Here is a 14,309-nt window from a genome sequence, read left to right as displayed (position 1 = left end):
CCGTTCTCTCTTACTCTTTCCCTTGATGTGTGTATATGGATTTTGGGGATTGTACTTCTTGGAGTACACAGTGCTTTCTCCCCACTTCAGTCAGCTTGACTAGCCACTCTTGTTGGCAAGTATTGGTGGGCCAGCCACCTTGGACTCTTTTAATTTTTCTTTCAGAGGAGGAATTCCTTGACTACTAAGGTGAGGGTAATACTCTCCAAACATCCTCCCTGTTTTAATGTGAAATGTTCTTGTGCTCCTGTGGTCAGCAATAAGCTCTGAGGATTAACCTCTGGATAGCTACATATTTAGAAGTTCTTATAATTCCCTTCGCAGCCCTGAAAAAAATATCTGTGAAATGCCTACTTGTCTAAAAACATAAAAGAATCCAGATAAAATAAAAAGTATGCAGAAAGGATGAGGTCAGAATCATGGTACCAGTGACATCAATGGGTCAGTCCGTGAGCAAAATGGTCAGGATTTTGGAAACAGCTGCAGTCCTCCTTTCAAAGAGTTTATGTAGTGTTACAGTACTAGTCCTTTCCCGTTGCTTGTGAAAGAGAAGTGGTCCAGTGGATCTCACTGGAGGCCCATCTGTTTCACTCTCCCTTTTTTGGGAGAAGCATAGTGCTGTAGAAAAGATATGTAAGGCTTCCCAGGAGCCTCTCCAACTGATGAGCTCCTTTTTCTAAAATGGCATTTTATTAAAATGGCTCTTGAAGCTTCTTATTATCCAATATCTTTCCTTACCTTCTTAGCCCCAACAATTTCCTTTGATGAGAGAGTTTCACAGGTTACATATATGCAAGACTGTTCTTTTAATCTTTTGGAATTTCCCAATTGGTCATTTCAGGGAACATCCTCCTTGTTACAAGAAGTGAGGAAAAAAGCTTTCTGCTAAATCTTCTTTTCATTATTCATTGTTTTAAAGGATTGACTTAAAGCCCTTCTTATATACTGATGTGTCTGTCCTAGGTTTGGCAGGGCCTGAATGAAAACAATAAATAAAAACAAGCAAAAACCCAATTCACCACAGAATAGTGATCCAGAAAGAGTTGGTTTCCCCTGATAGCTAAGAGAACAGCCTTTTGTATAGGTTTTACTTAAGGTTTCTATTAATTATACAGGTTCACAGTCACATTACACTCTTAGGTGTAATGTGGGACCTATGTGCATGTAATTTTCTGGCAATTGTAGGATAAAGTCATATGATGTTTAATAAGCATGTCCACCTTCTTGAGAGGGAACTTTTAAAACAAGGACATACATTAAGTAGTGTGAATTCTGACAGTTACTCTAATGTCACTTAATGAAGTGACTTCTAATATGCCAACAAAATACTATGGTATCACTATTTAGTATGGAGGGTACAAAGTTTTGAAACTGCATTCAGACACTGAGTTCTCAATGTTATATTTGTGATCACTGAACATGAATTGCACTATATGTTACTAGGACGCATAAATAAGTTTTGATAAAAAGCTTATTTGAGAAATGGAATACTCTTGAAAATTCAGAAACTTGGAAATTTTTAAAATGCTCTTCCTTTAAATGAACAGGGTGTTAATCTAAAATGGTGTAATTTGAGACCAGAGTAGTAGCCACTGTCACTTGAGTGGGCTGTAATGCTAAGAATAATTGTGAAATTGTTTTTGATTTCAAGGTATCAAATGCTAAGCACATCACAAAGTTCTAGATTCTTATGAAGTCTTTGTCCTTTCCTTTGGTAGGGAGAATCTGGATTCATAGGATATCCTGGTCCAGAGGTATGATTAAATAGGCATGTTTGCTTTCTTTATGTCTTGTTTTACATTATTGTGGTTATCTGTCTTTCTGTCTGTCTTCTCCTTTCCTATGAAGTTTTGGATTTCATTAATTTTCAGGGAGAAGATGGAGACCCAGGCATTCCAGGAGCTGAAGGACCCAAAGGAGTTAGGGGTAGAAGAGTAAGGATGATAAATCTTTTAACTCTGTGAAGAGTTCTATAAGTAAAGCCCTTATGACTTAAGTGTTTCCTCACCAAAAATGTTTGAAATTGGTTCCCACTCTGATCTTTTATTGCCAAATCCAGGGTGAGAGGACTTGAGAAAATACAAGTCTAAGTCTTTAGAGATGTTAGTTGTTAATAATTCTTAGGGGTAGTAGTCTATGTAAATGCAGGATCCAACTCACAATTTAGTTATAGAGGTTTTTCTCTGCTGAAATTCTGCACCTGTGTGTGCAATTATAAAGAATAAAACCTGTGTTTCTATTTTTAGGGTAATGCTGGCACACCAGGTTCCCTGGGAGATCCAGGGGACCAAGGGCCATCAGGACCTGTGGTAACATTTTTATTTTAAATGTTTAGATTGCTCTTAAACTTGCCTTTAGACTAATGGAATATTTAATAATTTCATGTGGTAAACTGTGCTTAATCAGTCTGGCAGTTATGTCTTGTCTGTAGATGTGTGTGCACAAGAGCACCTGCTGTTGGAAATGAAACTGCAATGATACAACGCAGGGCAGAATTTCTTCCATAGTATTTGGTATTGTCTTTAGGCTGGGTAAATATCTAATTAAAAAAGAAGAGAGTACTAGGATGTAGAACTGGATTGTTCTGCAGAAAGCCAATGTATTTTTCATTTAAAAAGAAAAGCCATTTAAAATCAGACTTGCAATTGCAGGCATGCACTTAAAGCTTAAATTGACTGTAAAGTGTTAATCCTTATATACAAGTAGATGTCTTGATGTATTTTTGTGTGTATGTACTTTTATGTGATGTACTTGCATTTTTCCAGTGTCTGTGATCTGCATTTTATACAACAAAAGGTTTTATTCTCTAAGCAGGGGAAAGGATCGTGGATTTCAGTGGGATTTAGGACTAACATTGTAGACGGTTAGGAAAATCCCTGTATGTGTCTATCTTATCTTGCAGCCGTTCTGCAAATCAGCTCCATAGTGACCAGAAACAATTCCCTACTGTTAATTATTTTCTTGTTAAACTTTATTAATCCTACTCTTTTAGTTTAAGTGTGGAACATTATTGATAACAGTATTTTTACTTGTATAACATGGTCCATGGGATACTTGCAATTTAGAAAACAATTTAATTTTTTTTTTGTCATTACACTGTGCTGGTCAAGGAATGTACCTGGCCTGCTTTATTTTACGATGCTGGGCACAAGAATGGCTAAGAGTGCCCGCTGGAATGCACTGCCCTCCCTGCTGCTTGACTGCTCACATACGTTAAAGACAGAAAGACCTTGTATGCTGATGAGTCAGATAGCTGTTGGTCTTGCCAATCCATGGTCAAGAAGTCTTCAGAGAGATTTCAAACTCAAGATCTCCTCTTTAGATGTAGAATTGAGAGTGGAGCCTGGGAGGTATGGGCTTGGTGGGATTATTGTAGTAGCGGTGCATCAGTGAAATGGGAAAGTGGGAACTCTGTGGGAAGTGGAAGAGATAGGTATGAAGGAAGAGGTACAGGTAGTAGGCAGGGCCAGACAAAACAGGCCTGTTTTACCCATCCTTTCTAACTTGGTGGCATGATTTATCCATGTGGGTCAAGTCTGCACAGCTCAGTCACCACCACTAAGCTGCTGCAAAAGCATTTGTTAGGGCTCAGGCAATTCACAGTTAACTCCTGCTGAACGGTACCAGGAGAAGAACGGGAACCTGCTGGGAAATGTAAGAAGATAAAAGCATGGAACGGCTGTGATGGTGCTAGCAGCAAAACAGCAGAGGAGACAAGGAAGGTAGCTCAGGCAGGAGATGGAGGCATGGAAGGTTAACTGGAGGGGGAAGAAATAAATATGGAGATGGGGTTGTCATTTGGGGATGTGAGGAGGTATATGATTGTAAACTGTAGCGTTATAGTAGAGAGAGGCGAAGATAAAGGTTGTGGGATGTGGAGTTCAAATTTTTCTGGTATATCTCACAGCAGCCCCCTGCAAGAAAGAAAATTTTCAGTAGGCTTGCTACACATCTGAATTGCACACATAATGAAAACTCTCAAGCTGCCTTGAAAAAAAAATAATTTTCCTGTATTTTATTCCTGTTGCAAAGATTAAACAATACTTTTATTTTGAAAGAAGGTGCTTGGAATCCTGGCATTTGCCCACAGGCTCCCAAGGAAAAGGGTGCAGAGTAGCCAAAGCTAGCTAGACTGGTTAAGCAGTCATGATGTGTATAGGGTCTGCAGGATCTGTGGGGATTGTACCCTGCAAGAGGAGAAGGCAAGTGTATCACACATCAGAGGTCGAAAAGGATGTAAGGTGCAGATAACTGAACCACAGCACAGAAACTGCTGTTTAGAAAGTAAATCCAATTCTGAATTATACTGGTCCTCAAGGGCAACAAGTATCAAACATTTATAAAACCATTAAGGAAACTGGACTGAGAAATAGGTCTGAGAAGTAGTCTACAACTCTGTTTGGAACAGGTCCACAGAAATCTGTGCTGGGAACTGATGTCTCCTCATATTTCAAATCCATGAATGGTTGTCAGGGAAGCACTGTATGCCTGCATTTTCTTTGGGCTACAGAGTAATAGATGGGAATACGTTATCAGGGTCTGATTTTCTGGACCTATGTTTAATCTGTTTCAGGGTGCCAAGGGACCAATGGGCACCATTTTAATGGAAGTAAGTAATCACCTTACAGCTAACTGCACACTGCATGGAAATAACAGTTTTAGCTTTCCATTTATAAGCACTGAGTGTAGTGAGCACAATTAGCTGTTATAAAATACTTGTCAGATTGCAGTGGGTTCTTCTGTTCTGCACATAATCAAGGAATGAAAAACAATTATGCATATGGATTAATGTCACATCCAAACTTTTACAAACTGTTGGACCGTTAATATTCCTTTATCTGTTTCTTCATTCACATTACTTTACACACCAGCTCAAGTTTAGGGTTACTTTTTTACTTCTTAATCCTCTTGTAAGGGCAGGCATTTCCTCAGCAACAGCTATTTTCACTGGGAATAGCAGGGCAGGATTTGCTCAGAATCCTAATCCCATGTAAAAAGAACACTTCTGAGTAAAGGCTTCATCTAACCCTTACATGGACAACACCTGCAGGTGTGTTGTGAGTCCTCTCCTCCTTCGTGGACCTCTCTCTTCCTGTGTGAGTTGGTGTTGAAATGCCCATTCTCCTATGGAAGTGCCATTGCCTGATGACCTCCTAGATCAGATTATTACACAAAATAAAGAATGGATAAATGGTTGCTTAATACTCCAGAGCATGATTAAATGCCAACAGAGCATGTCTGAAAAAAAACCCCTTAGTTTCTGCAGCAGGAGCAGTACCCCTCTACTACTTGAAATGGAGAGGAACTGGAATGTGTGAATCTGGATTTATTGTAGTGAGAGTTAGTTGAGGAGCTAGGATATGACCTTCAGCTCAAACCAACAGTAAGGTTCCCAGTCTGGGATTTGCCATTAATTGCCTTTTTTTTTTTTTTTTTTTTTTGGATCCTGCAGCCTTGTGAACTTGTGAATTTTACACGAAAAAACTGCCGTAAGTAGGCAGCATCTTCTTTTACCTCTGATTCCACCTAGTCACTCTTCTCACATGGAATAGCCTCCATTGGAAACCCTGTAGGCTGGTAGTTTGTGTCTGGGTTCAATTTGATGATGACTGGTAGTTGTTAACTGTTGAGGGGATTTTTCGGTAGGTGTGTGAAACAGGCTTATGCTTTTTGCTCATTTTGCCTATCTTTTAATTACAAAAACTGTAACAAATGTTTCTGTTCCTCATTTAAGATTGAATTTGGGGAATTCTCTGAGAGAAGACAATATTTATATATCACCTGACCACTAGATATGGAGTGTTCATTCTCTCTCAGACTTGTGTGCTCAGCAGAACCCAGAACAATTTCTTTAATTCTCATCCAGTAAAACTGCACTATTTTGAGATTGTGGAAGAGGAGTGTTGTCTCTCACTGACAGATTCTGTCACTTGTCTGAGCTTTGAATCAGGCTCTTTAGTGAAAGCAAGTGAATATGTTACTATTTTAATGAATATGAGTCAAAAATAATTTATTTGCTCTCCAACTCTTCATTCCAGCTTGCTCATCAGGTAAGTCCACCTGACCTCTGCATGTCCTTTTTTTTTTCTTATAGACTTGAAGAAAAAACCAACAATGTATGTGAGAACCTTTCCACAACTCAAACATTTTTTTTTATTTCAATATACAGACACATGTCCAGTTTATCCCACTGAAGTGGTGTTTGCCTTTGATATGTCTGAAGATGTTACCCCAGCTGCATTTGAAAGGATGAGGACCATTGTTATGTTATTGCTGAAGACCATTAAGATCAGTGAAAGCAATTGTCCAACAGGTGCTCGTGTGTCCGTTGTTTCTTTCAATACCAATACACGCTATCTCATCCGATTCTCAGATTTTCAAAAAAACAACTTGCTGCTACAAGCAATTCAGAGAGTACCACTAGAGAGATCCACTGGAAAACGTAATATTGGAGCAGCCATGAGATTTGTTGCAAGAAATGTCTTCAAACGTGTTCGTCAGGGCATCCTTGCAAGAAAAGTTGCCCTGTTTTTTGCCAATGGTCCATCGCAGGATGATGTTGCCATCAGCACAGCTGTACTTGAGTTGAGTGCCTTGGACATCACTCCAGTGGTTATTGCCTTCAGTGAAGTGCCAAATATCAGACGTGCCTTCTCAGTAAGTGGACTATAGAAAATTGAGTCAGTCACCCATTTGCTTAGTGTCTGCTAGTGTTTGAGTAAAGCATGCTCTCAAGCCCCTAAGTTCTATAGGAACTGTCCAATCCCTTATTAGTAACCTTTACTATACTCCTTTTCATTTTAACAAAAAAACACTGATTCACTTGACCATAATGATCACCATCTGACCTCTTTCTGCACATGAATTATTTATGACTTGTGCTTTTAGGCCAAATCACAGAATTTCAATAACATTGTGTTAATTTCACTTGGTTACCTATGCCATTTATCTTTGGAAGTTTTGACATGTACTAACCATTTAATTAACAAACTGTGGCCCTAGTTTCTAGAAAAAGTAGTAGTAGAAAGCTTCAGGTACACCAGGGTTTTTTTCAAAAGAAAATGAAATTAAGCAAACCCCCTTTTGATAGCTCTATTGCTGTTCGTACAGGAGAAAATTAGCAACTTTTGTTTTAAAATATGACTTCATATATAAAAAATAATAAACAAAAAAAGCAATCCATTTTACCAGGTACCAAAAGAAAACAGTTCTAAGTTTCTTTAATGTTTCATAATATCTGTACCATGTTCTCTCTCTTTTCAATTTATTTTTGTATCATCTGTGCTCAGTTTTAACTTTTTCAAAATAAAATCCCTTCCAGCTGCTGTTTTTTCAAAATATTCCTTTAGAAGGAAACTATATTTACTTACATGTGACAAGAAGAGCAAAACTTGGAGGCTAAGTTCTGACCTAGTAGCATCTAAGCCAGCCCTTTAATCTTCAGATTATATTTATTCTCATGCAGCCTCATATTAGTCAATTCCCATATTTGTCAAGCTGAATGTTAATTTAGTGGAATGAAAAAATTCTGCTGGCATATGAGAAGGAAGCTTATAGTTTATTCACTGGGTTGCTCCACAGGATAAACAGGAGCAAGCATCAGTATTTTGTTTACTTAGTATAAGCAGATTAGGAATCCGAATGCATATGACAACATCTGGTATTTACAAAGGTGCCGACTTGCCATAAATCAGTTTTCAGAGTAGAAAACTTTTAAAAAGCTGCTTAGCAGGGGGAAAGGCAAAAAATTCACTGCCCAGCTCTCCTTTAGGGTTCCACTCATGGGAAGACAACCAACTTCACCACCACCACCCAAGAAAATACAACTTCCCTTTCTTTCAGATGGACTTCTGCCCTTGCAGTGGAGAGGTGATTTAATCTTCATGATCCTACCAGCCTGTAGCCACAGATACTTACTGGATTTGGTTAGTTTGCTTTAGGAGCCTCAGTTTGGAGATGAGTTAAACAGTCATTGCCAATTCTAATTCCTTTGAAGAGGCCTATCTCTAACATCCTTTACAGACATTAATCAGAAGTTAATTGTGTTGTGTTGTATATAACACACACAAAACTTAAGTTTAATGAAAAGAAGTAATTATCTCTTTTCTCCCCATTTTAGCTTATCTGTATATATGGTTCGTTTCCTGCAATATTATGATATTTTACAGCCATTTTTATTTATCTTGGTTCACAAGGACATGTTTTTTCCCTTAAATCACGTTTGGATGGGGTTGAGCTGTCAGTGAAATTGTAGGATGTTGTTGGAGCTTCTTCAGGGTTCCTTAAGCATTTCTGTGGTCAAATCTTCTACTGGGGAAGATTGTCTTTCTTCAGCTGATCACAGCCTGAAGGCTGTTCTTATGCTAGCATTTTCTCTCCCAAGAAAACATTTTCGCTGTGGAAGATTTCTCTTTGTCCCAGTAAGAGCTGAGATAGGAGATCCCGCCCTTTTCTCCGTAGCACCCTACTGATAAAAGGAAAAAAGTGATAGACCTTCACTGGCAAAAAAAAAAAATAAAAAATATTAATATATTTTGCCTATGCTTTGCCTATCTTTTTAATGTTACTTTTGTATCTGTTTTAAAACATAGATAGATGATACTAGAAGATTTCAATTCTTTGTTTGGGAAAGACAACAGGATGAAAGTTTGGAGAGCATCATATATTGTACACTTTGCTTCGGTAAGACATTTTAAAAATTCCAGCAGTTGTATTGGGCTTTTTCCCCTTTCAATAACAAATCCTGTACATTTTATTTTGCAGTGTGGTGTTGGTAAATTTTTATGGTACCCCTTAAACACATTTGTGCTTAAATACAAAAAAATAATAAAGTAATGAGCAATGCATTGGGCAGAGTCCTACTGCCACAAGTGGTTGTACAAGTGGTCCACAAAGATGCGTTAAGAGATAATTCCTTACGTACACTTGCACCAGCACCAATACCATCAGTGGTTGCATGGGGCAGCTCAACCCAGCTCTACTGCGCAAAGGTGGCCACTGAATGCTCCCATTCCAGGATGGCTACAAGACAATGCTGTGGCTGTTTCTTGTCATCACCAAGAGAAACTTCACTCCCTTACAGGGAGTTGTTCTGTCTCTGGCATTCCTGTTTACAGCCAGTTTAACCCCTTCTGAAATAGGGACTTCTTGCTCTCCATGCCAGGTCATTCCTTGGTTACAGTTTACCACTGCTGAGAAGTTACAATTTGAATTTCCCCTTCAGTGGATGGTAAGAACTAGAATCTCAGACCCACAAAAGCTGTTTAATTAGTTGCTGTCTCAGCCATGTGAAATGAATTACTGTGTTTGGCACTTCCTTTTTAACAGAAATGTCCTTAAAATAGCATTATGATTCTGGGAAACCAGGCTCATTTACTGTAAATTTTTACTGTAGTTGAGAACTGTCAATGTTACATTAATGGTTGGACTAGGTGATCTTCAAGGTCTTTTCCAACCTAGATGATTCTATGAAATTCTACATTGTGACTGGGGAAAAAGCTACTAAATTATAATATTTCAGAACTCTGAACAATGGTCTGATATGAAAACTAGAGGTTGTTGCAGTGTCCTTTACAGTGTTTAGATTTCAACAGAAGAAAATTCCTCAAGGGAGCTCTTATCTGTTAAAGTTTTACCTTATGAACATTTTTTGTTCTCATGCCTGAATAATTTCCCATGGTATCTCAAAACCCTGTTCAGCAAGACTCATCTGATTTTTCCCTACTAGAACAACAAGATTTCAGGTTACCAAATTGATTTTTTTAAAATCAAAATTTAAGAAAAATAAAATAGATGAATAGGACTGTATGAATTTTTTTTCTGAACTTTTGCTTTTCTTGTGTTGCTAAATCGTTTGCTGCTTATTGGCTCTTCCTCTCTAGACAAATGCAAACCAAGTACCAACTGTGACGTGCCCTTTTCTCCTGCTGTTCTGATGGATATGGATATCACTTACATCATGGACAGCTCTCGCAGCATCAGCAGTGAAGAGTTTCAGAGAGCCAAAGACTTCGTGAGCAACATGCTGGATCAATTTGTTGTTTCCTCACAGCCAAATGACTCATATGGAGGCATCAGAGTGGCACTGGTGCAGCAGGCTCCCAGGGGCTTCTTGCCTGACAGAAACCAGACCCCTGTGGCCTTGGAGTTTGATCTAGTCACATACAGCAATAAAGATTTGATGAAGAAACATATCCAGGAGTCTGTTCATCAACTGGAAGGGTCATCAGCCATTGCTTCTGCCCTACAGTGGACAGTTGAAAATGTATTCTTTAAAGCCCCCAGACAAAGAAAACACAGGGTCATATTTGCAATAGTTGGAAGCAAAACAAGCACGTGGGACAGAGAGAAGCTGAGAGAGATTTCACTTGGAGCCAAGTGCCAAGGATTCACATTGTTCACTCTTGCGCTCGGCAATGATGTGAGTGACAATGAGCTGATGGAGCTGTCAAGCTCCCCCACAGACCAGCACTTACTGACATTGGGCAGGGTTTCAACGTCTGAGATGGTATATGCGCAGAGGTTTAGCCGGGCATTCCTCAATCTTCTACAACGTAAGTAGCGCACAATGGCATTTGCTTAAGTTATGAAAAGCAAGAGGAATCCTGTGTAGGGGAAGGTAGTCAGTGTGTATGCACTATCATTCAGTTTCTAGTCATAATTTAGCTAAGCAATCTTTCATCTTCAGTTTGCTGCAGATGCTGGACAGTAATGAAAGTGCCAGTAATGACAGAACAGCATTATATTCTAATGGTGCCTTAGGCCAAAGGCTTAAGTAGTTTTTTCCCTTAAGTTTCTATTTAACGTGTGGCTTTGTTGGCTCCACTTTCACTAAAGACAGACCATTCTTCAGTGAAGAGAACAGAGTTATGTTCCTGATTTAGGCCTACGTTTTTCCTCTTACTATTGCCAGGTCCAGATTTACTGAGCTGTTTATGCATGTTTAGACTTTGGGGCAGATACAAGTTTAAACATTTAGCAAATCTGACATTAACTCTTTACTGCAGTTATTCCCCCTCTGTAGAGCAGAGAAAGACCTACTTCACTTTTCAAGACACATTCATGTAGATTAGCAGACCCTAGGTGCTTTGAAATACAAGCAAGAGAATATAGAGAAGGAAATTGTTACCGATTTAGAAGCATGTACTTAGAGATGTCAAGGTTTCTATAGAAGGATCAATAGTGTATTACAGAACAAGACAAAAGTATAAAAGGTTGGTTCAGGAGTCATTCTCATCTAGCTGATCTCTAACATGATTTTCATTTTCCTGGACATAGTGCCAGTCACTCCAGATATTGTTTGTTACTTATTAAAAGATGCAAACTCCAGTTCACAACAAAAAAATAATGTAGTACTTTTTATTAAACATACTGGGGTTTGGAGGACTTTAAAACTCACCCATGGTATCTGTGCTTTCCTCACAGAAGAAATTAACAGTTATCCTTCACCTGAACTTCAAGAAGAGTGTGAAAACTTAGATCAGGGAGAGGTACAACAGCAACTGTCTACAACTGAAAGGTTTGGAATTTCCTATTAAACTTTTTGAGTGTGTATCTCTAAACATAAGACTTTTCCCTTTGGGTTAGTGGTTATATTCGAAGTAGCTTTAAAAGAAACAGGGTCAGGATCAAAAATGTTTTTCACAGTGTTCAGAAGGAATGAACCAGATGCATTTTTCAAGGCCATACCGATCCTTAAATACTTTTTTTTTTCCCCCCCCTCTCCTTGGAAGGATGCCTTTTCCTGAAACTGATGGAACTGGTTATGGTCCTGGTTTAGAAGACGTTGAAAGAACTGAAAGTAGAGTCCTGGAGAACGTTATAGAGACCACCACAGTACCTGTGTACACAGTGCCAGAAATGAGATATGGTTATGAGGAGAATCAGTATTTTACAGAGGAAGATGCGGAAGGAGAAAAGCCACAAGAGTACGGAGAAGCTCAGGAGGAGATTGAGGAAAACTTGCAGACAACAGTAGAAACTAGAGCTGCCTATAGTGATTATGGTATGATTTTAGAATATGAAAATCTTTTTTAATTCATTACAAAGACTCTAAATTGTGAAGGGCTCAGTTGAGTATTTACACAATACGAAGCATTTCCATTCATTATATTTTCCAAAGCGTTTTGTCACCATATATTTGTATTCAGTCCAAATCTATACAGTAAGAGTTTGTAATTAAAGGCTGAACTGCAGGTCTCATTATGACTTTAGCTTCGATTTGTAACTTTTTGTAATAATACATTACTAAGTTCTAACCCCCTTTACTAAAACAGTTGATCGTGTTAAGTCCCCAAGTTGCACTATAATTACTGAGTTACTCCTGCTGCTAACTTAGCTCAGCGTGGAGGAACTAAGTATGTCTCTGCTGCAGTCTGTTCCTGTAGGAAGAACAGGATCCCTCAGCAAGAAGTAACCTATCAAAATATATATTCTTCATGTTTTTTACTTTGCTTCCTAATTATGCCTTTTTCTTTGCAGATTTGCCATTTGATACAATAGGTATGGGAAGTTGATTGCAAGACAATTTGTCACCCACATTCTTCTAACACTATTGAGTGTTTTTATTGTTTAGATTACAATTGGAATCTCTTTGAAAAAAATGCAATGGTGTCTGCATAGCTTTGGGTGTGGTAGCTCGTTTCTACAGCTGCCATCCCTTTGTTTTTCATTCCTCTCCACTCAAAAATGATTCAGGAATGTCTGGTAGAGAGAGGACCAATGCTTTTGCAAAACTGTGTTAATATTTGCTCTTTAATTAAGAGCTAATGTACCTCTGGGAATGCCACACATCCACAGTGCGTGACAGACTTGCTCAGCACAGATGGAATTGGTCCGGTCACCTAACTACATGTGTTCAGTCTTGAATCAGTGCTCCCATTAACCAGTTCATGAACTCTGTGATCACACAGAAGATTCAGTAGCAGGAAGATATGTTGCTGTTTATACTTTACAAACAAAGTATTTCCTGTGAGGAAGTAGTCAGAGTCATTGCACTGATGTTGTGAGCAGTGACCTAAGCCACTTAAGGAAGATGTATGAATGGCCATTCCCAATCCTGAGTTGTAATTAGTGACCCAACAGTTTACTTCTAAAAACATGTAGCACAGTTCCAGAACTTGCCTTTTGAGAGATGTACTTTGTACTGATCTATTGCTTGAGATTACTGTTTTTTCAGTTGATTAGGAGGAGAAAGCTATGTCATTACAAAAGTTTGGGATGGGTAGTTGTATCAGTATTTTACTTTATTTCTCAGTGTTTCCCCCTCAATGTCATACAGATACCCAAGTCTAGAGCAGCTCTTTTGACTTCGAGTAACTCTGAGTCTACACTGGTGAAAGCCATTAGATCTGTACTTACTGAATACCAGATTGCTACAAAGTATGCTACTCTCGTCTACTTTTGGGCTAATTTATGCAATTTAAATCTCTATTACTCTGGAATTTGGCTAGGAGACTCTCATGGATAGTTTAACCATCTATGTGTGTGCTCATTTATGAAGTTTTACTGGTGGATAGCAGTATAACAAGTTGGAATACAGAGGAGGGACATTTTGAAAAGCTGTATTTACCTAGTCCCTGTAGACCAGGTATAATCTTTTTTTTTTTTACAGTAATTTTAGTAAAAAGTTTATGTTAAAAGACTAAAGAACCTTTAACATTCTTTCTGTTTATGCCACTGAAAATCTAGTTGTTTGAGACATTCTTTCTGGTTAAATCAATCATAAGAAGAGGGGCTTCAGACCATGCTGGCACTGTGGGTTTCTGGATGAATACTTAGTGAATCTTTGTAAGACCTTGAACACTGGCTACCTCTTTCATCTGCCAGTTTGCACTTTTCTCTGAAATTACAATGCTGAGAAGGGTGGATCTTTCTTTCATTAAATCTATCTCTTATTTCCCTTTTCCAGATGCATGTGGCCTTGCTCAAGATAGTGGAGAATGTGAGAATTACGTTCTGAAGTGGTACTACGACAAAGAGCAGAAAATGTGTGGTCAGTTCTGGTATGGGGGCTGTGGAGGCAATAAAAATAGATTTGAAACGCAAGAAGAATGTGGATTCTTGTGTATAGAGTCTTCCTAATCCAGAGACACGTAAATTACTTTAATTCATTAGTTACACTATCAGGGTGATGGGCAAAAGGGCTTGAAAGCTTTACATAGCCACTCAGCTCCCACATTTCAGTTGAAAGATATACTTGATTGTAAAGTTATTATCTAGTAACTTAATAGTGAAAATAAAAGCTATTTCTCAGTTGATTTAACATGTTGAGTACTGAGAAACTTCTGTTAGCCAAGAGCATATTGTTT

At 38.5% G+C, this 14,309-nt stretch overlaps 1 protein-coding gene across 2 annotated transcripts in view; it reads left to right on the top strand.

Moving 5' to 3' along the window:
• LOC141939781 (collagen alpha-4(VI) chain-like) overlaps window positions 1-14,309 on the top strand; it is a 45,781-nt gene extending 31,472 nt beyond the window's left edge. The window contains exons 20-30 of one of the 2 annotated variants that reach the window (XM_074860224.1): window positions 1,719-1,754; window positions 1,872-1,934; window positions 2,247-2,309; window positions 4,574-4,609; window positions 5,453-5,489; window positions 6,170-6,657; window positions 8,592-8,682; window positions 9,882-10,553; window positions 11,425-11,518; window positions 11,733-12,004; window positions 13,910-14,309. In XM_074860224.1, the coding sequence (XP_074716325.1) occupies window positions 1,719-1,754; window positions 1,872-1,934; window positions 2,247-2,309; window positions 4,574-4,609; window positions 5,453-5,489; window positions 6,170-6,657; window positions 8,592-8,682; window positions 9,882-10,553; window positions 11,425-11,518; window positions 11,733-12,004; window positions 13,910-14,082 (2,025 nt within the window). In that variant the 3' untranslated portion in view covers window positions 14,083-14,309. The remainder of the gene's footprint in view (window positions 1-1,718; window positions 1,755-1,871; window positions 1,935-2,246; window positions 2,310-4,573; window positions 4,610-5,452; window positions 5,490-6,169; window positions 6,658-8,591; window positions 8,683-9,881; window positions 10,554-11,424; window positions 11,519-11,732; window positions 12,005-13,909) is intronic. The other variant, XM_074860214.1, reaches the window with a different exon arrangement.

Source organism: Strix uralensis, chromosome 1 (genome assembly GCF_047716275.1).
Source record: "Strix uralensis isolate ZFMK-TIS-50842 chromosome 1, bStrUra1, whole genome shotgun sequence".
Lineage (NCBI taxonomy): Eukaryota > Metazoa > Chordata > Aves > Strigiformes > Strigidae > Strix > Strix uralensis.
The sequence above is the reverse complement of the archived record's forward strand: the minus strand, read 5'-3'. Positions and strand labels throughout refer to the sequence as shown.